Source organism: Rattus norvegicus, chromosome 3 (genome assembly GCF_021556685.1).
Source record: "Rattus norvegicus strain SHRSP/BbbUtx chromosome 3, alternate assembly SHRSP_T2T, whole genome shotgun sequence".
In the NCBI taxonomy this organism is placed as follows: domain Eukaryota; kingdom Metazoa; phylum Chordata; class Mammalia; order Rodentia; family Muridae; genus Rattus; species Rattus norvegicus.
In genome coordinates, this window is record NC_141536.1 from 113112129 (window position 1) to 113137961 (window position 25833).

The following is a 25833-nucleotide window of genomic DNA, read 5'->3' on the forward strand; positions in this document are numbered from 1 at the left end:
TTGGCCCTGGCAACCGCCAGGCCCCGCCCTCTGGTGTCCTGCGGAAAGCACTCCGGGCGGGGCGCGTGGAGCGGAGGCCGTACGGACCGAGAGTTCGTCGTGGTGCAGGTTGGCCTTCCCTCAGGTCCGGTAGCTGGGGCCAGACACCGGACAGGCCCAGCGAAGGTCTTACTGCGGGCGAACGCTGCGTGTGGCGTTCCTGTGGGGAAAGACTCGAAAGGTCTGGGGCCTAAATAAGCCTTATTAGGCTCCCCAAGTCGGCGTTGCTCACTCCAGGCACAGCCAACTCCCTGTGAGCGCGGATGTGTAATTCAGGCACTGGAGTGGTTTCAGGGTGGTTGCAGAAGAAGGAAGACAGATGTGTGCTGTTAACATCAGCTGATAAGCAGAAGCTTTTCTTGTGTGTCTATTTCTTGGGCATGTGAGACAAGTATAGTAACACTTTGCGTTGCTAGGTTGGGTAAGGATGGGGATGCCTAAGAAATATTGCAGCATTTCAGGGCTGTTTATGATTGAACTCCAAATGCAAAATTTTACAAGACACTCTGCCTGTCATATAACGTTTCTGTGGGAAGGGATTCTAGTTTTGTGTTAAAAAACGGTATCTTGAATGTTTTTTAAAAATGGGATATTATACCTCATCAAATTATATGGCCAATTCTTAGTACTTCACAAACAACTATTGAAAAGAGTCTTATCTGGTCCTGAATTAGTCCACAATTCAAGATAGGCGAGATTTAAGGAATGTTCCCTTGGAAAGCAAATCGGCTTAGTGTGGTGGAAAAGTTAGCCTTGTGCCGGGCTGTGTAGAGCCCCAAAGAAGAGTAGACAGAGAAATCCTGGATGCCTTTTACAGAACGGTTTTAATTTAGTTGGCAAGTATTTGAATCCATCTAAAAGTATAAAAAAAAATATCAGGAATAGGTAAATCGGAAATAATTGCACTTTTGCCAGAGGAAAACCTCATTGAAAAGTCCCTCTCTGCACGTTTGTTCATATCAAATAGGTGGACCAGAGATAAGTAGTCAGATGTGTAAAAGATTGTCTTTGTCTGTGTGACTTAATAAGGAACCGAGTTAGAATTGGACTTCAAGCCTAAAAATAGATGTTATGTGCAAAGGAGACAGGATGAAACCACATGAATATCATTTTTTTTTGAGAAATTGAGTGGAAGGAGATGTTATAAATTACTCTTTTAGTCTAACTTGCTGAGTAGACTGCCAAGACACTAGTTATTTGTTAGTTCCCTAGGAATTGTCTTTGTTTTCTAATTCTTTCCAACAACCCCCCCCCCAACTCCAGCTGCATCTGCTGGCATGTATTTGATGTTGAGTATAGGTGTACTCACATGCTCCCGTGGCCCCTTTTCTCATTGCTTGTTGTCATACACACATGCACATATATAACCTATACAGAAAGTACTAAGTGGGAAAGTTCTTACACTATTTTATCTTTGTGAACGAATCTGAAGGGTATATACTTTTGAAACATTTAGAAGTCTAAGAGCAAATATTTCACTCCGTGGGATATTTTACAGATGTAATTGTTATTAGCTGTTTCAGCGTTAGCATAGGTATTAGAATCACATATAATCACATATAATCCATAATCACAAAGAATACATGTGACATTTTACCCCTAGCAGGAAGTGAGCGAGTAATTGTATAGTGGACACCAGCTGATGTCCTCTAATAAAATTCAGTGCTGGCACTACTGGAGACAGTGTCAGAATCCGTAGGCTCACAATTCAGTCACCAAGATTGTCCCAGCTTATTCCAAGTCAAACTGAGCCTTCGGAATCCCTTTCCAGCTAGCTACAAGCTGGGATTCCTTCATCCCCTCTGCAGATGCACTTGATTTGCTTGTGTGGCTCACAGATCTCAGGGAACACTATGCTCGCATTTGAAGGTTATCATAAAGGACATTTTAAAAGATGTAAATATACAGGCAGGTAGAAGTAGCGAAGAGACCCAAGCACAGGGGCTTCCTCCCAGTGCAGCCCAGGTGTGCTTTCTTACAGTGTGTGCATGAGTTCCTCTTTGTGTGAGCCGCCGCATAGTCAACTGTCCAGAAGCTCCTGGAAGCCCTGATTCGGGTGTTTATTAGAGTGTTTTATAGGCTTAATTGCTAACAGAATGAAAAGGAATCGTCAGGGCCTGTCAGGTCCTTTGGCTTCCCCCCTTCCAAGGTATAAGGCAAAATCCATTTTGAAATGGGTATTTGTTCATCTTCTATGATATTGGAACAATTTAAAGTTGAACTTTCTATTATCTCTCCTGAAAAAGGAGTTTTAAGTCAGAAATCAGGGGGAAAAGAAAAAAGGTGTGTGTGTGTGTGTGTGTGTGTGTGTGTGTGTGTGTGTGTGTGCGCGCGCGCGCATTCATAATACCCAATGATTTTCCTCATACCACTGCAGCCTTTTATTTATTTAGATTCCCCATGAGAGTTGGTGTCATAGGATGTCAATCAATTTACATAGTTGAATGTATTTCTGTATAATAATAACAGCAAGTCTTATATTCTTAATATTTTTAAATCAAAATTGCTATGTTTGGGACAAAGTGGGTACTGTCAGTGTCTACATTTTATATTTGAAATCATCTTTAATATAGACTTTCCATTTTTTTATGAAAGAATAGTTTGCAAGAGTAACTGAAATTGCTCTTTTGAGTTGGTTTTTAATTTTGTATTTTCAAGCTTATCAACTTAGTGGGTTTTGAACTTAGTAATATCTATTGAAAAATACTAAGCCCAACAGTGTAACTTATATTGGGCAATTTTATTTGTAATAACAGTACAATGTTGATATTTCATTCCTTCTCACTTTAATTTTTACAGTGTACCTATGATACACGCTTTAGAAACAGAATACTTTGGTTCAAAGAAAAAAATGGCTCTCAGTCCATCTGTAGTTCCTCAAGAAAGTGAAGAAAACAATGCAAACTGTGTAGAAACGAAACAGTCACAAACTGCTTCCACTGCATCAGAGGACCCCCTTCAACACTTATGCTTAGCGTCTCAGGAGGTGCTTCATAAGGCTCAGCAAAGTGGGAGGTCACGGTGTCTTCAATGTGGTGGCTCAAGGATGTTCTACTGCTACACATGCTATGTCCCGGTGGAAAATGTGCCCACTGAGCAGATCCCGTTTGTGCAGGTAAGAGGCTCATTTGAAAGTAGAAAAATGCATTTCAAAAAGAGACCATATGTGTATGTTGTGTGTACATACGTGTATGTGTGTGTATATGTATATGTGTATATGTATATGTTTGTGTATATGTGTGTATTTGTATATCTGTGTGTATATGTGTGTATGTATATGTGTGTATATGTGTGTACATGTATATGTGTGTGTGTGTGTGTGTGTATACATAGATACACTGCTCCAGCACCATGCCTGCCTGCCTGCTGTCATGCTCCCTGCTATGATGGTCATGTCCTCTAATGCTCTGAACAAAGGAATGTAGATTGGAAAGAAAAAAGTTATACTTATAGAGCTATTATTTTGATAGAAATTTAACAACAGGATTATTTTACAAATCAGTGTCAATGCCTACTATTTAGTAGAAGTACTTAAGAAAGGATTCCAGCAACTGTATAGTTTTCTAAAGTGCATTTTAGTGCCTACATATAAAATTTGATATGTTAATATGTGTTAAGAGAAACAGAAAATCTAGACAATGTTGTTTCTAGATTTTACTTTGGTTTTAAATAAACTTTCAGTGTTTGCTTTCAGACAGCCTGCTTTTAAATAAACTTTCAGTGTTTGCTCTCAGACAGCCTGCTTGGGAGTAAGGAGTAAGTCCCTCTTAATCCTAAAATTGTCTAGAGTGTTGTGATTTGAATGAAAATGACCCTGTCAACTCATGTATTTGGCTACTTGGTCCCCAGCTGGTGGAACTTTTTGGGAAGGATTAGGAGATGTGGTCTTATCAGAGGAAATGTGTCACTGAGGAGATGGTCTCTGGGGTTTCAAAAGAACAAATACCAGTGCTCCCTTTTGAATCATGGCTATGTCTCAGGATGTAAATGCATAACTACTGCTCCAGCATCATGCCTGCCTGCCTGCTGTCATGCTCCTTGCTATGATAGTCATGGAGTCTAATGCTCTGAAACCGTTATCCCCAGTAAACTTTCTCTCTCCCTTCCTTCCCTTCCTTCTTTCCTGCCTTCCTTCCTTCCTTCCCTCCATCCTTTAAAGATTTATTTCATGTATGAGTACACTGTAGCTGTTTTCAGACACACCAGAAGAGGGCATTGGATTCCATTACAGATGTTGTGAGCCACTATGTGGTTGCTGGGAATTGAACTTAGGACCTATGGAAGAGTAGTCAGTGCTCTTAAAACCACTGAGCCATTTCTCCAACTTTTTCTATAAGTTGCCTAAATCATGGTGTTTTGCTACAGCAATAAAAAGTAACTAAGACAAGAATAAATCAGACATACCTTTATTTGATGCAGAAATTGAAAACTCTAAGACTTGAATAAAGATAAAAAAGAAAACCTCAGAAGGGAAAAGAAACTCTCAGTCTTAGCAGCCCTGTTTGAAAGACTTTGCTTTGGGGCAAGCACTTGTACCTTCCTGCTGGTGGTGCTTTAATATAGCTGAGTCTCTTGTCAGAAACATGGCCATTGGAGGACAAATGGTTATCTGGTGTATATTTCAAAGTAGAATATCTCTTCCAAACTCCCCTCTGGTCTGGTCAGTACTGTAGTGTTTACTCTCCCCTGTCAGTATCTAATGTGGTTTTCCTGTCAGATGTTTATGAACCAGTGCACAAATGTAAATTCCCATTGTTTGGTGTGCCCTGGTATCACACTGCCAGAAGCCTCAGACTTACTCATTGAAAACTGTGATGTTCTGGGCCCTGAGGTCATGGACTTTGTGTAATTGCCTTATAATTAGAGATTTTAGTCCATAAAACTTCCTTTTGATTACACTTTAAATTAGTCTACATGATTTGAAAAATTCATTAATAACATTTGGTTCTGTGTCCTTTGGTCTTGTTTTTTATTCTTTTTTTAAAATCAATTCTGTGTTCTTGATGTAAAGTTGATGAGAAGTTGATGATAGCCTTTACTCTAACTCTACTCATCAACTTGTTAGATAGTTACTTTAGGAGTAGACATCTGTCCTGATCTTTGTCATTCCCCCTTCCTGCTTCCTGGGAACTAAGATAAAGCTGACTGGTATTCAGAGGCCCTGGGGAAGGGGAAGAGAATGATCGCTGAGGCAGTGCTCATTCAGGAGCAGACCTGTGTAAAATAATCCCCGAACTGCCTACTTAAATGGTGACTCTCCTACAACTAGACATTGTCATGTTGGTTTCATGTGATTGGCCCTGTAACCTAAATGATGACTGGGAAAGTGGAAATGAAAAGGGAAAGTAGTGCTTGAAGTCCTAATCGGGGGCTGTTGGAGGTGCCTTTGTGCCTGCATTCCTCTGAGGTATATGCTTTATTACATCTTGTCCTCACCTCACTGTCCAGAAAGAAAAAGGAAGGAAATTTGGTTTACTTTGTGTGCGCAGCAAGTGTTCCTTTAGAAAATAGCCCTGGGGCACCTGAAGGGTCAGTCTCTCCTCTCAGACCCTCAGTCATTCTCCACAGGGCAAACTCTCTCCTCTCAAGACCCCACCCACCATGCTGCCTTGTGTGGTGCTCTATCTCTGCTAATGCTGCCCCACTTCAGAAGCCCAGTCATGGCCTCTGTACCTTGAGGCTGCCTGTCCAAGTACTCTCACCGTAGCAGGAACGTGGTGAACTGCAGAACAAATGACAAGCATTATCTTTAGGCATTTCAAAGTCACCAGGTGGAAAGATATTTTATTTCTCCATTTATAAAAGGCTCCAGAGCAAGTAACTTGAAGGGACAGCTGGCCCGTGGGAAGGAAGTGGATGAGATACTGTAGACCTTTGGACAGTGCTGAACGTTATCTTGATTGGGGCAGTCAGTTCACACATATACTATATACTAGACCCTAGTTCACACGTAACTATATAGTAACTCTCGTTCACACGTATACTATATACTAAACCCCATTAGAATGCAGACTAAGCACATGTGTGGGTCAAAACAACAAAAACAGTTCTACATTCCAGAGTAAAATGGCTGCCCTCTAGGATCTGGTCATAGAGATCTTATTTTCCTTGTATGAAGTGGGGGTCTTGGAGATGGTTGATATACTTACCAAATGAAGAAACTTAAATAGTAAAAAACATTTTAGCCCAAGAAATCCAAGGTAACTTAACTTTGAACAGAAGTAAGACATAATATGTAAGGAAATACTTGGGCAAGTATTTTTGAGATAAAACTTGTATCAAATATAACTTGAGTGGTGCTATTTGTGATAAAGCCCTTTAAGGCTTATTCTGTTGCTGGTTTTTCTATTGGCAGCCTAATTTGTGCTGTGAAAATGTATTGCCAAGGATCACAAAATTTCAGGTAACTTTGACTTGAAAAAATGTTTGGGGAACAGGATTTAAATTTGAATTTTAAGTCTGAAGTATCATTTAAGCTTTCATTTCTTCTGAAAACAGCATAAAGTAAGCTTGATTTGATAGGAATTATTTTTTTAAAATGTCCTTGGCATGGATGCTGAGATGTGAGGAACTGAATACATGTAGGTATTAGGTAAAGGAAGCCTGGATCATTGCTGTGAGAGTGGTTACACGTGTGGGTGAAGCCATTGCTCAGGTACATGGTCCACATTGATGAGCGACTGATGTTTAGCTGTGGGTGTGTTCATAGGAACTCAGTGTGAGCTTGGAATATTTGCCTCAGAGGGCATACTGACAAAATATCACAATTTCATACTCTGTTCATTTGCCTTTTTGTTTTTTTTAGCTTCCACTGAAGATTGATATCATTAAGCATCCGAATGAAACAGACGGCAAAAGCACGGCTGTGCACGCAAAGCTCTTGGCGCCGGACTCTGTGAACATTTACACATATCCCTGCATTCCGGAGTATGAAGGGCAGGACCACGAGGTGGGTGCCTTGGCACTTACACCCTCATGGGAACTCTTAACTCCAACATGATTTAGTGTCCTCTTAGCAATATAGTGTGTGTGTGTTTAGAGGAATTTACCTTTAAATAGGTCTTTACTCTCTGCCAGTATCCTGCGACTCCTTTTCCCCCTCAGAATTCTCCTGTTGGTATTGCTTGTGCATGCTCTAATGTGATACAGACTGGGAAACTGAATTAACTGTCATTGGAACAAGAAAAAGACTGCCTCAGAGTAGTTTTTAGGAATTCTCACCAAATTAAGAGTTTTAGTATATAAATATTGAGATATTTCTTATAGCTGCTTATCTGTCTTCCTTGGGCATACCTAGATACCTAATTCATATTCTAGTTAAAATAGTCATTTTGGTGGGATGTTAGTAGCCTTCCTATCAAAAAAAGTAACTTTGTAATAGATTTTAAAAAAAATAGTCTTTAGGTGCTTCCAAAACAAGCATGTAAACCCTTTTTACTTTTTTTGAGATATATATTTTTTCTTATTTAATATTTCAAAATAAATATATACTTACATGTATACGTTGAGATGTATAACTTTATATCTCTATATAATTTAAATTTATTTAGAAAGTTATATTTACAAGTAATATCTGAGTTTGCTCTAGTTATACGTTTGTGTATCCTTCTCTGGCCAGTTCAATACCATTTATTTAATTAAGTAGAACACACTGTTGCATTCTAGTTTTAGACAGTTTCCCCGTGTGGTCTGCACTGGTCTCAGCTCTATAGATGTGAGGCCATCAAGCATGTCTCACAGCCCTCCCCGCCCCCACAGTGGACTACTTTATCCTACTGTCATCATTTTATTTTCCTTTATACAAGTGGAAATGGTTTTTATTCACTGAACAGTTTTCAGTGGCTGTTTTAAAAAAGTATCGTGTATTTTGTCTTTTGTCTATTTGGATGGCCTGTAACTCTTAGGAAGCCCAGGCTGGCCCCGATCTCATGTCCCTACATCTCTAGTGCTAGAATTAATTACAGGAGTACAGCACCACTTCACAGAAATGAGTCTTTTGTTGTTGTTGTTGTTGTTGTTGTTGTTGTTGTTGTTAGTTTGTTTTTAAATTTGGGATACTGTTAACTTGGCTTTGTCAATTAGTGAGAAACTTGTTTTGAAGCAACTTCTCCAGGTAGTATAATATGATTATATGCTATTAGGAATGAGCTAAAAGCTTTATATATATGGTAAAGCAAATACTAGAGTCAACCTAATGCTTATTTCTTTTCACACTCAGCATCTCTCTTCTTTAGGGTTTAAGGCAGAGTTTGCTGAAGATCACAGTAACATGTAGCTAACCTGAGTTCCTTTGTTTTAGGTTGTACTTGTTTTTCCTGGGCCTCAGTCTATCTCAATAAAAGATGTCTCTTTCCATCTACAAAAACGGATCGAAAGTAAAAGTGGAGACAAAGCTGACGACCTGGATATGCCACCTCGTAAGCTCGTGAGGACTGAGGCACAGGAAGGCTGGCATTTGAATGAGAGCATGGGCAAAGGCCCAGAGCTGAAAAGAGTTGTCTTTATTGACAGCACCTGGAGCCAGACAAACCAGATCACCTCTGATGAGCGGCTTCGGGGTAAGGATTGTGTTCGGGCTTCCTCCCCTGCCAGCTCTTACTTAGAACAACTTTACATCTATGGCTCCCTCAAAAGAAAAGCTCTGTTCGTGCTTGCATGTGCTCCATTTCTCTTCTCCCTTTCTGTATTTGTGTGTGTGTGTGTGTGTGTGTGTGTTTGTATGCGTGTGTGCTTGTGTGTGTGTGTGTGTGTGTGCATGCTCATGTGTGTGTGTCTGTCTGTCTCTGTATGCGTGTGTGTGTGTCTGTCTGTGTTTGTACGCGTGTGTGCTTGTGTGTGTGTGTGTGTGTGTGTGTTTATGCATCTGTGGACATTGCTGGAGAAATCCTTTTAAAGTAAGCAGTAGGCTTTGCAAAACAGCTATCTAAATACTATAGATCTGTTGAAAATAAGAACACTCCTACGTAATAAATAAAATGCCATTGGTTCTCCTATGAGAATTAGCAGAACTTGTATAATATCTAACTTACAGCCTGCTTTCACATCTCTTCAATAAATACAGTAATGGCTTGTGTAGCACATTTCCCTCTGACACAGCATTTAAACTCAGAGTTTTTGATGCTTGTATAAGCTTAGTGTCTTAATCTAGAGCAGTTTCCTTTTTAAAAAATTTAGATTTTGGTAAAGCGGCCAGATTGGTTGACTGAATGTCTTGTCATGATAAACTCAGTCTAGATACTTTGTTTCATATACTTTTTACATTATTTAAAATGTATAAGTATGTATGTGTGTTTGTGTGCACATGTGCATGTAGGAGCACATGGAGGCCAGAAGAGGGCATTGGATCCCTTGGAGTTACAGTTACAGGCAGATAAGAGCTTTCTAACGTGGGTGCTGGAAACCAAATTTGGGTTCTGCACATGAGCAGGAAGTGCTGTTAACTACTGTGCCATTTCCCCAGCCTCATAGTTAGGATACTTTAAGAGGAAATTCAGGTTTGTCTGTAGCTGATCCAGTTTGATCTGTTGTTTGTTGTCATTAATGATAGTTGGGGCTTTCCCTGTCAGTTCATGAATTGTTTGGTTGAGCATGTCATGCATGTTGAATTCAAGTTTTATACTTACTGCTGCGTTCAGGCAGGAGCCATATAAAACAAGCTGTCTCCTTATATAACTACTTAATTTAACAAGAACTGCTCAGTTGGTGGGATTGCCCAATTGCCGGATCTTTGCACCGTGAAAGTCTATATTCCTTTAGTGTACAGGCATAAAGCTTCCAGGCTATAGGCGTTCTCAGCAGAGCTTAGTATTTACGGATCATTGCCTCAGTCAATCGTTAAATTGAGAAGCCAAATAAGGTGACAGTTTAGTCATGTTACTGCTGCATGTGTGAGCTGACCCTTGACACCAGCCTAGGGAGTTACTGCCTCGGTAGATGCAGCAGCATGTCTCAAACCCACTTAACTCCCTTCCTGCCGTAAGCTGGTTCACCATGTTCTTAAAACCTGCGGTTCATTTCACTAGGGTCGGATATTAGAAGCTGAGTCACGTCAGGTGACTACTACATGCCGTGTCTTCATGGACAGAGCCAAGGAAACAAACAGGAGTGCGTACCGGGAGTTCACAGTGGTAGTCTCAACTCGCTTCAGTATTACAGGAGTTTCATTTGTTTTACCTCCATTTCTATGTCTTTTATAAGAAAAACTTCCACATGCCTATGTGTTTATATGTGTATATGATGCCTGTGCATATGTGTATGTACATGTGTTTATGTGTATGTGATACCAGTGCATATGTGTATATACATGTGTTTATGTGTATGTGGTGCGTGTGCATATGTGTATATACATATGTTTATGTGTATGTAGTGCCTATGCATAAGTGTATGTACATGTGTTTGTGTACATGTGTTTATGTGTATGGGATGCCTGTGCATATGTGTATGTACATGTGTTTATGTGTATGTAGGCACATGCCTGGCACTGACTGTATGTAGTGCTCAGAGAATAATGTTGAATGTCATTCCTTGCCTCCCACCATGCGTCAGACAGAGCCTCTTGCTCACCGCACCAGACTGGCCGACTCACAGCTCCCGAGTGTCCTCCAGCCACTACCTCCATCTCATCACAGGCGTAGGGATGTAGCTGTGCCTCTGCCTCTGCCTGGACTGCGCATCTACTCAGGTTCTCAGGCTGTTGTGCAGCAAGTGGGCTGCTGTTCACTGGGCCATCTCCTAGCCCTCGATGCCCTTTCCGCTGGAATGACATGCGGAGCTCCCAGTAACGGTTTCAGTTACTTTACCTGCCCCCCAGTTAACACAGTAGTAGTCTGTAGTCCAGGGGCTCATACTGTTTCTCCTGTTTCTTTGTACCTTCCTCCATACTTCAAGTGCTTTTTTTCTAAAAGCTTTAAGATTTTTCCACGTATTGAATAGCTTTGTGACCAGAAGGCAAGAGAACTACTCAGTTGGTACTGCATGGTTGCCAAAGGCCCCTCAAATAAAGACGCACTACAATCTGTCACCATTTCCAAGCTAAAGGAACCTCCCAGTACCTTTCCCTGACTTAGCTCATTAGCTAATTAGTTAGTCTGCACCTGTGGGCTCTAACACTTTGGAGAGTTCAGTGCTGCAGTTTACTGGATGATCCGTCTTGGCCTCTGCTTTGGATGACTGAGAAGTCACAATCCGCCACAGCCCCTCTGTCCCCTTACTGCAGCAAGTCACTCCTCAGTTTGAAGATTGTCTGGGCTTTTTCTTATTACTTACTACCTTATATGGTAATTACGAGGTTCAAATGAAAGAACACAAGTAAAGGTCCTTGAAAAACCTATAAATAGAATTATTCTGCTACTATCCAAAGTCAGTTTGTTTGGGTTGGCCTAAAATGAGATTTGTATGCATGGTTTGTTACTCCTTCCCAATTCCCATAGAAAACATGCAGTTCACTTCTGTGCTAGTTCATAACCATGGAAAGCATGTCCCTGCAGATCCTAATTCAGTCCCTGCCTCCTCTGCCTCCTCAGGAGTAACTGAGGAACTCTTTCTGAGTCAGCTGACCTCACTTCACATAGTGTTTACCAATTTCATATATTTTTCTGCAGTTTTCAAAATTTTATTATTTCCTTACAGCCAAATAGAAATTCCATGTATTTTCAGTATCCACTGATCTGTTGATAATCGTATAGGCTGACTACATTTCCTCGCTATTGTATAAACAGCAGTGATGAATGTAGAAGATGCCTGCTGGGTTTATTTCCGGGGTGCCATAGTGAGGCTGTGTGTTAGCTCTATTATTAGTATTCTGAGAAACCTCCACAGTGATTTCCACAGTAGCTACACAGTTTACCTTCCCACCAGCAATGAATAAAAGGGTTTCCCCCAACTCCTCACCTTGTAGAGATCTCTTACATCATTGATTAATTTGTTTCTAGTTATCTGGGTTACTTTGGTTTGGTTTGGTTTGGTTTTTGAGACAATTATAGTGGAATATTTTTCCCTGTTTTCCTTCTCTGCAAGTCCATCATTGGTGTACATTAAAGCTACTGGATTTTGTATCCTTTGCTGAGTGTGTTTATCAGACCTAAAAGTTTTCTAGTGAAGTCCATGTGGCGTTTTAAGGTAGAATCACATTGTCTGTAAAAAGCAATAGGTTAATTTCTTCTTTCCAATTTTCATCCTCCCTGCCTTTCTCCAATCTTACTAGCTAAAACTTCCAGAATCATATGGAATAGGAATCAGGAGAATGGGTACCCTTGTCTAAGATTTTAGAGAAAATAGTCTGTTTTCCTTTGTTTAGAACATTGGTTATAGTTTGTCATATGTAGCTTTTATCATAGTGTGGTATATTCTGTCTGTTCTTACTTTCTTATGGAATTTATTTTGGGGGCATGTTGAAAATAGTTAAGGAATATGCTGGGTTAGTAAATAGATTCTCCTCCAAGATCCATGACTTCACCAGCCCTGGAAAGATGGCTATGTTTCAAGTATGAGGCATGATTTCCCACTGTAGTGGGCTTAGTTAAGTCTGGTTAGATAGCTGTTAGTTATCCCCAGGATGGCTGCCACTACCGTTCCCTTGGGATTATTGTGCCATGCTGGTGGTTGCTGTAGTTTCTAGCATCGCAGTTGGGTAGGACTGTTGGTTGCTTCCCTCTTTTGGAAGCTCGCATGGCGTCTTCTAGTCTTCATGAAAGCTAGTCTTCAGGGAAGAAGCTTTTAGGCCTGCTCAGGGCCCTATGTCTGCAGGTGCATGGTGTCTTCAGCAGTAGGGTCTAACCTTCCACCTCTGGGGAGCAACCAAGGATACTAACAACATCTATATTTTTGAGTCTCTTAGACAACATTTACCAACAACAACTCAAAAAGGGGCTTCTCGTGCCTGGTGTTGGGGGTTCTGTTAGATCTTTGGTTCTCAGAGGGAACATTATCAACTCAGACAAGAAACTTTGATATCAAGTATGTATGTATATTTATATACCTACTTATATGTATTATAGTGTGATTCTTTATGTCTTGTTCAGACATCCTCACAGTCATTTCACCTTCCTCCCTCTGCACTTGTCTCCCTCCTCCTCTCTGGTGAGAGCCTGTAACAAAATCTAAAGAAAAAAAAAGAGTGAATCAAAATGGCAACTAGTTGAGGAATAAAATCATTTTATCTAATAAATTAAATCCTTTTTGCAAGTCGATAATCAAGTTCTGTCCACAAATCAAAACATGAAAAGAAGCTGCCAGAAAATAGCAGGCGAGAACAATGAGGTAAAAGGCTCCCCAACACTGTTAGGTTTAAATATGTCATATAAGGTATGAGACTCGGGGAGGTTAGGTATACACAGGCTCCCATTCTGTGCCATGCATGTGTCCTTTCTATATGTATGTGCATTAAAATGATGCCCTTGTTAGAGTTGAATAGAAGGAACTTATGGCACTTAAAAAATTCTTGAAGCAATTAGATCATCGTTTTCAACACATATCATTGTAACAGTTATGGTTCTCAATAATAATGTGATTAAGAAGTATTTATATTTTCCCTTTGTTTGTTTGGCAGAGTTATTACAAGTTGAACTGAAAACAAGAAAAACTTGCTTTTGGCGCCATCAAAAAGGGAAGCCAGATACTTTCCTTTCCACAATTGAAGCCATTTATTACTTCCTGGTGGACTACCATAGAGCCGTGCAGAAGGAGGAGTACAGAGGACAATATGACAACCTTTTGTTCTTCTACTCCTTTATGTACCGCTTGATAAAGGAGGCCAGACGCTCTGGAGAGAAGGCCAAACAGAAGCCCATCCATTAGTTCTGCAAGCCCTCTTGACCTGTGCTCTGCAGTGCTCGCTAGCGTGCAGCCAAGCCTTGTTTCCCCTGGGGTAATAACCATGCGTGATGCCCATGAGAGGACCCCGGGGAGAGTCCAGCCTTGTTCATTTTATTGTATTTTTTTAATGGGAAATTTGAATTTTGGCATTTTTAAGAGATGATCCTGATAGAGAGACAGATCAGAAGCTATTTGCTCATTTTGGGCATATCTCATTATATGAGGCATTTAATATGCTGTGCTACATTTATGTGATGTAATTATATGTGATTAAAGAGTGTCATATCTTTTCACTTATACTTGCCCTTACCTTTGGATTTAAAGGAGGTTAGAATTTGTTGGAGAAAAAAAGAAAAAAGGGGAAAAAAAGAAATGTAGTTTGCTTCAGGTTGGTGACAGAAGGCAGAGGTGAGTGTGCTGTGCTGTCTCTGGAGTCCACACTCCCTCCTGCTGCCCAGCCTCTACTCCAGCAGAGAACTGAAGCACCATGTGGTCCTGCCAGAGGGATGGGCACATGACCCATTTTGGCAAGTCACATGGCCCAACAGGACCAGGTGTGTTTTGATGTATGAGGGATTCTGTAGAAGATGGAATTTATTTTTCAAGCATGATACAGGGTTAAAATAAATCTTTCATTTTTAAAACGTGCCTAGAAGTAAAGGTAGGCTCAGATTAATTTATGTAGAGCAAAGTCTGGGTTGGGGCAGGGTCAGGACTATGCTAAAGTCAGACCGCCCTGAGCTGAATCTGTTGTCATTTACCCAGCTCTTCAAACCATCAAAACGGTTACAAGGTTGAGGGAAAAGGGAGGGAACAGTTTGATCACTCATTTGCCCCTCTCATGGCAGCCTTAAGAAAGAAGGCCCACACACTTCAGATGAAGTGCCCAGCCTGGCAGCCAGAGTGTCTCTAGTCCTCCCTGAATGCGTAGCATGCCTGTAAGAATAATAAGAAATTGGCTGTACTTGTCTTCTTTCTCTTCAGGGTGGTAGACTCCCTGTGTCACGGCCCGGGAGCCCTTCTGTTACTTTGACTCTGCATCATCAGCATTCCCATTCAGACTCTGCTTGCTGTTGACATATGAACATGCGTGGCTATGCTTGCCCGCTGCTGCAGACAAGATGGCTTTACCCATCTGCCCCAGGACTTCTGTGTAGGTCAGCTGACAAGACAGCCACCTCCCTGACTCCTAACATGCAAGCAAGGAGTGCACTATGACACTGGCATTTAACTATTTAACAGCATTACTGTGCCAGTGCACAGCCCCTCTGTGGGCACTGCATCAGATGCAGCTCAAGCATCCAGGAAGGGTTCTAGGCCCATTATTTCTTAGGCTCTGGCCTAGCTCCCTTCTGTACTTGAGGGATTCCGCACAGCAGACTTGCAAGATTCCCTGCAGCTGCTTAAAGGGCTTTGGGAAGTAATCTACAGTGTTAGTGAAACTAACTAGAATGATGGCCTAGAACTGTTCGCAGGCACTAAGCCTGCTCATCCTGACATGACCACTTGGTTAGGCAAGCGTGCTTGCCAAGAGACTGACACTGTCTCTTCATGGCCTCCATTGCCACACCAGCAGATGTTCTCCAGTAATTTGTCAGTTTGCATTTTTTCCCATCCTTGCTAGTTTCTCTTCCTTCCTCCAGCTTTACCACCCAGGAGTATTCTAATAAAGTTGCAAATTTAATCTATCCTCAGACTCTTCCAGGGAAGCCAACTACTTTAGGTGGGATTTCGTCAGAAAAGCAGACATCATTTAAAGTGTTAGCATAATCTTTAAACAAGAGGCGGAGTTACTGGGGGAGTAAGTCCGGTTGGCTGCAGCAAGGAACCCATGACTGACTGTAGACCTGTGAATCTTCAGTTCTGTAAGCCTCTTAATCACTCTTCCCACATATCTTGGCTTAGTGACAGGTCCTTCTCGACCCATTTGGAAGCCTTAACGAAGAATTAAAGTGACTTAGCTTGGCTGTTTCTTTGATGCCATGTTGGTCTTTGTCCCAGGTCTATCTTTAATAATTACATTTTATTTAGTGAAGAATTTTTTTCCGATCCCAAATCCTTCCTGTCCTTCCACTGAGTTCCATCTGTATGCCAACCCATCTCTGTGAACCTCTGTCCTTACAGTGCCTTATCTGATGGAGTGACTAGCAACTGGCTTCCTCTGGATCGCCCCAAATGTCACAAGTACAGTAGATACATTAGGGAAACTAATGTCTTCCACATTATGGAGGGATAATGTATGAGTGTTTGGTTTCCAGATGCTAATTGTTAATTGGTTCCAATGAAAAGTATTGCTAATTATTTGATGAACTTTAATTGAAGACCACAGCTAAAAACAATCACTGCCCACCTATAAGAATCATTTATCCTGCTGGGGATTTAGCTCAGTGGTAGAGCGCTTACCTAGGAAGCGCAAGGCTCTGGGTTCGGTCCCCAGCTCCGAAAAAAAAAAAGAACCAAAAAAAAAAAAAAAAAAAAAAAAAGAATCATTTATCCTCAGACAGTGGATGCAGTCCTCCACATGAAAATGGGAGGAAAAGCATGGATATAGAGGAAAAGGCAAGTATCAAACAAAGGAAAAATGCAGTTGACTATCTTCAGAAAGAATGTATTTGTTCAAAAATACAGTTTGATAGTATGTAATTTCAAAAAAGATCCTAGAAATTAAGGAACTGCTGAAGTAATTCAATAGAGTTGGAAGGTAAAATATCAGAGTAGAAAATTCCCATTTCTAAATATTTAATGTTAGCTTCTTTTGAAGTTGTAATTGAGACCATGGAGTACCTATAGGCTACTGAATGAAGTAGACAAGGAAAAGGAAAAGGAAAGATGTCAGAGCGTTGACATGATTAGCTAGACACTTTGTTGGAAAGGTTTGGGACTACCTACACAGCAGTATAAATTCACAAAAAAATTAAGCAACATCCGGTGGTAGGAAAATCAAATTACTCTGTGAATCAGTTTCTACATCCAGGTTATTTGAGTTTCCTGAGATTGTTGAGAGAACCCAAAGCCCTCAAATTATTTTTAATTAAAAATTGTATGATTATTGTGTGTATGTGTATGATTTGTAGGGGGAGGGCATGTGCCTCAGCATGAGTACTTGGAGGTCAGAGGACACACTTTGGAGTCTGTTCTACTTTTATGTGGATTCTGGGGATCATTGGTTTGAGCTCCAAGCATCTTTACCTGTTGAGGTGTCTCACCAGTCCTCCAAATTGTTTTTAACCATAACATTTTCATATCCTTTGAGACTCTAGAAAACAATTTCATTTTACATGTCAGTTACGGTAAGTACTAGTTGCTACATATTTATGGTGGAATATTGTGTCATGGAGAAATTGACTCGGACGCTATGTTTATACCCTCAGTTGACTAATTAATGTCAATCAGTAGGTATCTTCATTCAGTAATTCTGTCACGAGTTAATTCACTAACTAGCTAGTTAACAAGACGGTTTTGGCTTTCTTTGCTGTAACTGGCTTGTTTGTTTGTTTGTTTGTTTGTTTGTTTGTCTGTTTGTGAGACAGATCTCACTCTAGCCCAAGGTATCCTGGAAATCACTACTCACTATTTAGTCTTGAACTGTCAGCAGTCTCTCTGCATCAGCCTCATGAGTGCTGAGGTTATACGTGTGAGACAGCACACTCAATTCGAAAGGTCATTTCTAAATCCTGCGTAAGGTTGGCTGGTTGGCTATTGTTGTTGTTTTCCTACTTAAGAGATCTCTCAAAAGGACAAAAAGATGGGGGATTAATCTATGAGCTTCATTAGAATAATGGTGTTATAGAGAATGGCATTGTAAGGGACAATTTTTAAATTCCTAAAACACTACACAAATCCTTAAAAGGAAGAAAGGAAAGGGGGAGGAAGAGGAAGAGGAAGAGGAGAAACACAGCAGTAGCAGTTAAGGCAAAGAATTTTAGTCAAGGATTGAGAACATAGTTAATTTACCCAAAAACAAGCAGCAGGCCACAGGTGACGCAAAGTCAACAGCACCGAGGTCCTCAGCACAATCCAAAACACTACAGTGATGTCTTCAGAATGAAAGTGTACAGTGTTTTACCTGGACTTCCTGTTTAGTCATGTGCCTGATTGGGTTGGACATACACGGTCTCAAAGTTTTACTTTTACATATCCTTGAGATGAAGATGCTTAGGAAAATTTGGAGGACATTTTAGAAAGATGAAAGATAAGTCCAGAAAGGAGGAAGAGAATCGGGGCAGTGGAAGGAGGTTTTGAGATTTATTCATGCCACAAAAACTATGCGGTGCCTGCTATGTGCTAAGTTTTGTGTAGGTGATCAGTAGGGGATACCAAATTCTAAGTACTAAAACAAACCGAAGAGGACACGCTGGCTAGTAAGGTGGTACACGAGAGATAGTAATTAAATAGCAATGCCTGTGTGAGAGGTAACATTGACCAGAGACCTGAGTGAAAGGTAGGTGAACCATGCTGCTGCTGAGTAGCCACAGAAAGGGAAACACACACGGTGTCTGGGAGGTATCTGCCAATGTAGCGAATTAAGGAATAGACTTGGAACTACATGTGCCATGGAAAAGTAACAAGACCACAGAAGTCATGGTAGATCAAAGTGGTCTTGGTGGGCAAGTGACTTTCATTGGGGTTATAACAGGAATATGGATGAGGGGTTACCTACAGGATCAGGGATGATTCAAAAGCAGCTGCATCACCAGAAAGCTCATCCTAACACAGGTGACAACTGAAGGAAGCTGCAGCCTGGAGAGTTCTGCAGCTTGCCCATGGCTGGACAGGCGCACATAATATGTTTTCATCATATGTTCCCCTCCTCCTAAAAGCCAACAACAGTAAACAACATGGAACCAGGTTTGTGTTTGCCAATTACTACTGTGCACGAGGCCTGCTCTGTCCTAAAGGCAGAAGTTAGGCCACTTGTGCTGATAATGTTCTCCACCAAGTATGGAAACCTTTCAAATAGTCAAGGTAGTATAAGTGGATCCCCAAACTATAGATCATAGATGTAAGCCTGGATGCCTCCCAGCAGTTAAGGGTGGGCCCCTATTGCTGCTGCTGACATGTCAGAGAGGCCTGAGATGATTAGAGCTGGATCTGACCTGACAGCCTCTTTCCTGCAGTCTAGCTTCCATGGTTCCAGCATCCAACCAACAGAGGAAAGCAATTAAGCAGTCCTGCATGAACCGTGGCCATTACCAGCATGGAGAGCTATGCATAAAGATGCAATAAATAGCGTTTATGCTTACATGGATGTAAGGCATCACTCAACAGGAAGGAGGTTAAACCTGGTCTGGAAACCTAGCCAGCTTCTTGGGCTAGTGGGATCATGGACTTACTAAAGACTATTATCTCTACCTTGCTAGTCAAGCAGAATTCCTGATTACATTTTAAGTCTTATCCTTATACCTACAATTAAGTGTAGCTCTCACGCCCTCATCAAAGAAGCCTCTCTTTATAGCAGGTAGGGCCCATCATCTAAAAACGCAGCTGAGGTCGATGCAGAGATAACAGGTCGTGGGAAGCCCGGTCCAGCAGATATATTTATAACATAGCTCCTGCATCTGTAGTCAGGGAACACAGCAGAAGAGGCAGTAGCCTTGATGGAGGAAGTAAGTCACCACGGAGACGGGCTTCGAGGTATTATATGTTCAAGCTATGTCCAGTGAAGCTCAAGTCCAACTCCGGCTGTTTGTGGATCAAGATGTAGAACTTTCAGCTCCTTCTCTAGCTCCATGTCTGACTGCGTGCTGCCACAATTCTCACCATGACTAAACCCCTGAAACTACGCCAGCCCCAAATAAATGTCCTTTTTAAGAGTTGCTGTGGTCATGGTGTCTCTTCACAGTGATAGAAACCCTAACTAAGACAGAAGTTGGTACCAGGGACTGGTGTATTGCTGTGATAGGCCTGCCTATGCTTTTTTATTTGTTGGAATGTAGATTTGGGACTTTGGGATAGGAAAGTAATGGAATGCTTTCAGTACAGCTTAATGGGTCATACTCGTGAGAACATGGAAGACAGTGCGATGCTAAGGGTGAGTCAAACTATGGGGGCCTGGCTCAAGATGTTTTAGAGGAGAAGAGTTTTAGTATGTGGCCTAGAGACTGTTCTTGTGATATTTTAGCAAAGAATGTGACTGCTTTTTTACCCTTATTCCAAATAATAAATAAATAAATAAATAAATAAATAAATAAATAAATAAATAAAATAAAATCTATCTGCCTGAGGCCAAATAGAAGATTTTTTAAAAAAATAATTTCATTGGCAGAGGAAATTTCAAAACAGCCTGATCTCGTGGTCATTTGTGTTTACTCCTATGAAGATCTATAATGAAAAAAAAAAGCAAGCTGGGGGCAAGTAAACTTACAAAATGTACAGATTGGAGAGAAAAGGGGCACCAGGAAGTGGGATGGAGCCAATCCCTGTGTCCAAGGAGAGAAACAGGTTAAACAGAGGCCGGATGTTAAAGGGAATAAAGGGAGTGGTGATCTCAGGGCAAGACCCCATCTTTGAACTGTGCACAGTGCAAGGGCTTGATCTCAAAGGAAACTCACTTTTGCTAGACAGCAGGCAAAACTCTGAAAAACAAAAGCTGCAAGCTGCATCAGATGCCTGGATACTTGTTGTTCTGTGTGTCCAGAGAGCAGCAGACAAGAAAAGAAGACATACCACCACCACCACCACCACCACCACCACCACCACCACCACCACCACCACCACCACCACCACGTGATGATTTCTTGCTTGTCTACTTGACTGCATCTGAAACTAACTCAAACCCAGAAAACGGGGTCCACACCTCTGAGGGACTTTTGCTTAATTTGAAGTAGAAACATCTACTAATCTGGATCTTTGAGATAGGAAGTCTGTAATCCATATGTTTTGAGCTGGGAACAGACACATCTTTAGTCTGAATCTTGAAGCAGGAAGAAACGCCTTTAATCCAGATTATTTGAGCTGGTAAAACCCACCTCTAACGTGGACCACACCTTCTGCTGGAAAGCCTATATAACGACATGGAAAAAAAGAAGCTTTTGCTCTTTGCCTGTTTGCTCTAACCTCAGTAGCAAGTTCAACCCTTCACTGGCATTAGAGAGCACTTCCTCAGGATTCCAGCATACAGTGAAGACCAGCTGAGACATCCAACCTCATAGACTGAGAAACTTATTGGACTTCCATTTAGAGCCAGCCATTATTGGACCACAACCTACAAGTCATTCTAATAAATTCCCTTTCTATATATACACAGAGAGATTCACTCTATAAATTCTGTTACTTTAGAGAGCCCTGACTAATACAACAGGGATGGTTGAACCTCAACACAAGGAAGGTAGAGTCTTGTTCATAATGGGGACAGTAAGAAATGAAGGTTGCCCTTAAGCAGGGATTATAATACGTTGGCATGACAGCCCCATCCTGAGAAGGATGAGAGAGTCTGACACTCAGGCCTTTGCGGGAGGGTGGGTGTGATTTACATGGTGACCACTGAAGAAGCTAACAACTGATGGTGGAGTGAGGGACCGCCTGCCTCGCTGCGCCTGACTGCAGCAGTAACACTGGAGTCGCCCTCTACATCCTCTACTGTGTTTCTAATCCTGACTGTGGCATCCAGCATGGAAACTGGTCCCTGGAACCCCCTTTTAGGTCCCTCTCGAGAAAAAAAAAGCCTTTTAAATTCTTTAGAAACTGCTTTCCAAACATAAGGAGAAACAAATCTACATTTATGAGGCGTGGATTGTGGTAAGCAAAACTGTACTTCGTTTTCAAGAAAGGGCTCACTGCCCAGGAATAATACCAACAGCTTCCAGCCACTGGCTCCTAGAGCCCCACATATAGTTTTAAGGTTCTGAGGGGGGAGGTACCCTGCGTAGGTGGCTTCTCTCAGAATGCTCCTCCCCCAAACGAAGCATTATTAAATGAAAATCCCAGTGCCAGGGGTTTAACTCATTGGTCAGGGAGAACCAAGAGGCCCCAAAACATGATAAACAATTGTCAGTGCTCCTGGTTGCCCACCAGAATGGGGTCATAAGAACCTTATGGCTGAAGACACTACACACTTGAGCTTCAAAACATTGAGAAATAAAACCGGATCTGAACTCTGCTCACTGCTCCCCAGTTTGCCTGGTGCCAGGAGGTGCCAGGTGAGCTGCTGGGGGTGAGGAATCTTCCACCCAGCTGTGCACCGCCTGAGCTGCAGGACAACGGTGGTGTGAATTATGAGGATAACCAAGCACCTTCTGACGGACTTGGGGATCTGTTCCAGAAAAGCAATCTCATGCCTGGCCTGTGACTGGAAAGGTCAAAGGCCCTGGGGGAGATGCTACTGGCTTTAACATTTTTTGTAATGGATATGACGTAGAACTGTCTGAATATTTACATCTACACCCAGTACTGACATTAACCGTCATCAAAGAAATTTCTTTTTGCAACAGATGGAGGTTAACCCCGAGACTCACAGCTAAGGGGTGAAAACTGGTGAATGAGTAAATGGCTGGGGATTTCTTGGCCTTACGTGGGAAATATATTGAGAGTCCATTTCTCATGTCCCATTTTTATCTCCACCCAGTCACCGGGCCATGGACCATTTGCTGTCTATCCTGGGTGAGAGGTACTCTGCTTCTGCAGTTCTGTGCTGATGTGCCTGACTGAGTGGTTTAAGGCTGGCTTCTGCAGCCTCCAGTTAGCATCTCAAAGTGACACGGTGGGAGGCTAGTAACCCCCTGCTCGAATTGTGCTTCTCTGAGTTGAAAAGGGGAGGTGAACTTATCTCCGCCCTTTGTTGTCAGAGCGCGTGTTCACAGGTAAAAAACTCACTGCTTGTCTGCACATAAATTTAGTCATAAACTGAATAAGAGGTTATAACCGAGAATGCCTACATGCATATACACTAGGAGCAATTATCTGGCTTAGCTTTCACCATTTGTTACTAGCTTGCAGGGTCACGGAAAGTTTAAGACTGTAACTAAGCTGACCTTGAAGTTCTGACAAACTCGGTCAATATCTTTATCTCCTGCGTTTGCACCTGGGGTCCTGTGGTATCTATCTTCTGTGTGACCTCTGGTTCATGGTTTCTGTAACCCCCTGGAATGTGCCCTAAGTTCTAGAAGTCTGCGGTTATCTCAGAAGCAATTAAGCAGTCTTGTTTAAAAGGAACCCTCTGTGGGTGTTGCCATTTGGAAACAATGCTAACCCTTGCATTCTAGATCCTTCTGCAGCAGCATAAACAAATGTCCTTTGTCTTTACGTACTGAGTCTGGGGTCTTCCTTCAGCAGACCCTTACAATCCCCACTCAGGGGACACCAGGAGAGGGATGGGTACAAACAATGTAAGATCCAGAGTTCGATCTGGAAGAAATGCTGCAAAACTAATCTTTTTATTTGATTTATTTTCAGGGGTTTCCCACCCAGTGGTGTGCACATTTATTGTGCCATTAAACATTTGCCGTTGTAATATTTTTCTTCCTTAGTTTCTATTTATCGTGGTTTATTTATTTATATCATATGTACCTACGAGTGTAGGGATTATGCATTTGCTATGTGGAGGTCAGCGGGCAACTTTCGGGAATGAGTTCTCTTCTTCCACCATGGAGGCCTGAGGATATGATCCAGGTTTCGTAAGCCCGTATTGGCAACTTTACACTCTGAACCATTTCTCAGGTCCGTCCCGCAGTTTCTAAAGCAAATATTTCACAAACATTTTACGATAGTTTAACTCTAGAGAATTGTTTAGTTTTCAATTCATTAAATTCATTCAATTCATTAGACTGCTTTGTCTACAGAAAGGGAAGGAGGGAGAGAGGGAGGGAAGAAGGAAGGGAAGGGTGAAGGATGAAGGAAGGAAGATAGAAGAGAGAGTGAAGAAAATATGGAAGACGGGAGGAAAAAAGAAGGAGAGACAGGCAGGAAATCAACTTACAGAACCAAGTGGCCTGCTATTTCATATTCTTAGATGGAGCAGGGTTTTTTTTTTTTTTATTTGTTTTTTGTTTTTGTTTTTATGGGTTTTCAAAACACATTTCCCTGAAAACATGTTGTTTGGATTTAAAAAACAGAAGTCTTTGTTACTTTTGTTAAATTATTTTATAAAGTTAAAAAAAATGTTTTCCAGATTTAAGCCCAGGCACCTTCATTTATTTTAACAATAGCAGCTAAGAAGCTATTGCAAAAGTAAATTCATTTCCAGTTCTAGGATAAAAATCAACATACAGAGGTATGTAAGTTGGGGCATAGGGTCTTCAGAACTCCCCAAGGTTGCTCTAAGGGAAGAATGTCTGTACTGGATTAGCATGAGTACCCTGGCCTTAGTTCTAGAGCCCAGGCAAGCAGATTCCTTCCTTGAATTTACAGTTTAGCATCTGTATGAGGCAAATGCAACCCCAAGAGTTACCCTACCTAATATCATCTCAAGTAATTCTTGAAATAGTTGAGCCTTTTATCACTTAAACCTCATCAAGCATCCAGATAGGTGACAGAGTTTTTTCTTTATTTAGTAGATAATTGTGTCTTACATGAAAGCAGCCAGACGTAATATCTTTTACTATGTTCAAGAACACTGAATACTTTCCAGTTACGATTTTCCTCCTTAAAGTAGTTGATGTTAGATTCAAATGTGACATAGATATACCAACCAAAGAATAGCATAGCTCATTAAAGTAGGTTGAAAAGTTGCTTCAAGCCATCATGTATCAACAGTAATAGGGGACACCCTAAAAACCATAGCACGGTACGTATTCTCTGCTGAAGGCTTCGATTATAAGCTATTAAGCAACCGACTAGTTCAGTGAATGCTAATCACAACCTGTTATAGGCAAGTGAGTGGATAAAAAGTTACTTCTTCATCTTCATTTGAAACATTTTCAAATCTCAATCCTTGTGCTTATTAGTCTCTGAGTTTTAATTTCTACTATGTTCTTGGTACAAATAACAATTCCTGTGTTTATCCAGATTTTCTATTCCTCCATCTCCACCTCTAAGTGGCTGTATGTACTAATTGTCTGCTGGACTCCTTTCCAGTGACTGCCCACCGTAGAGGCAGCTACTATTCATTGTTAATCTTGTTTGTATTTTAAACTGTGTGTGCATGTATCTATGTATGTATCTATGTGTATGTATATATATATGTGTATATGTATATGAATATATGTGTTAATGAAGGATAAAAAGCCAAAATCCTCTTTGGATTGATGGTCTTTGGTCACCTGTCTTTTTAAACTTTTGTGTTTTTAAGTTGATGCATAAGTTCATATATGCTTAACAGTTGTTTTGAATTGCATATGCACAGTAAAATGGGTGAATCAAACTATTGGCAAGAATCATTTTATATACTTACCTTTTGTCATGAGAACTGTTTAAAACTAATCAAGAGTGTGATATATTTTCACCAGATCATACAATAAATGTAATCTGTCTCCTGTCTAACTGAAACTTTGTAAGCTCTAGTCAATGTCTCCCTGGACCAATGTCATCAGCTATGGATCAACTGTTCAGAGATTAACCCTATAGGGGACATTTATGCCCAAACCATACCATCTAGTACATTGCATTTTCAAGTGCATGCCATTCAGACTATTTTAAAAGATAAAGGCTTTGAAGTCAAAAAGTTCATTTTCCTTAACTGTAGGAAGAAAGTTTGGGGCATAAGGAAAGAAAGAAAATTAAATAAAAATTTAAAACAAAAATTTGTTTGGCACAGGGTCTCAATACATAGCCTAGGCTCACACAGAGCTTGCTATTCTCCCCTTCAGCCTCCCCAGTGCTGGATTCCAGGCACCTTCCACCAAAGCTGGTGCTGCCACAGCTGGTGAGAAGACGTCTGTGCAGTGACTGGCCAAGCAATGGTTTGAGCTGTGTCCTCTTGCTGCCCACCTCTTCTTGCTTCCTTCTACTCACAGAAAATAAGCAGGCTAGGGATTAGGACAGTGTTTCTTAGTCTTAAGAAAACATACTAAAGCCCACCCCCCCCCCTCTCTCTCTCTCTCTCTCACA

The 25833-nt window shown here is 41.2% G+C and overlaps 1 protein-coding gene across 6 annotated transcripts; it reads left to right on the forward strand.

The window, feature by feature from the left end:
- The first annotated feature begins 49 nt into the window (after window positions 1-49).
- Window positions 50-14148, forward strand: Dtwd1 (DTW motif tRNA-uridine aminocarboxypropyltransferase 1). Of its 6 annotated transcripts, none has more exons than XM_087650952.1 (5): window positions 50-400; window positions 2839-3154; window positions 6845-6988; window positions 8339-8597; window positions 13586-14148. In XM_087650952.1, exons 1-5 carry the CDS (start codon window positions 303-305, stop codon window positions 13831-13833), a joined length of 1065 nt encoding a protein of 354 aa, XP_087507078.1. In that variant the 5' UTR covers window positions 50-302; the 3' UTR covers window positions 13834-14148.
- Window positions 14149-25833: the final 11685 nt, after the last annotated feature.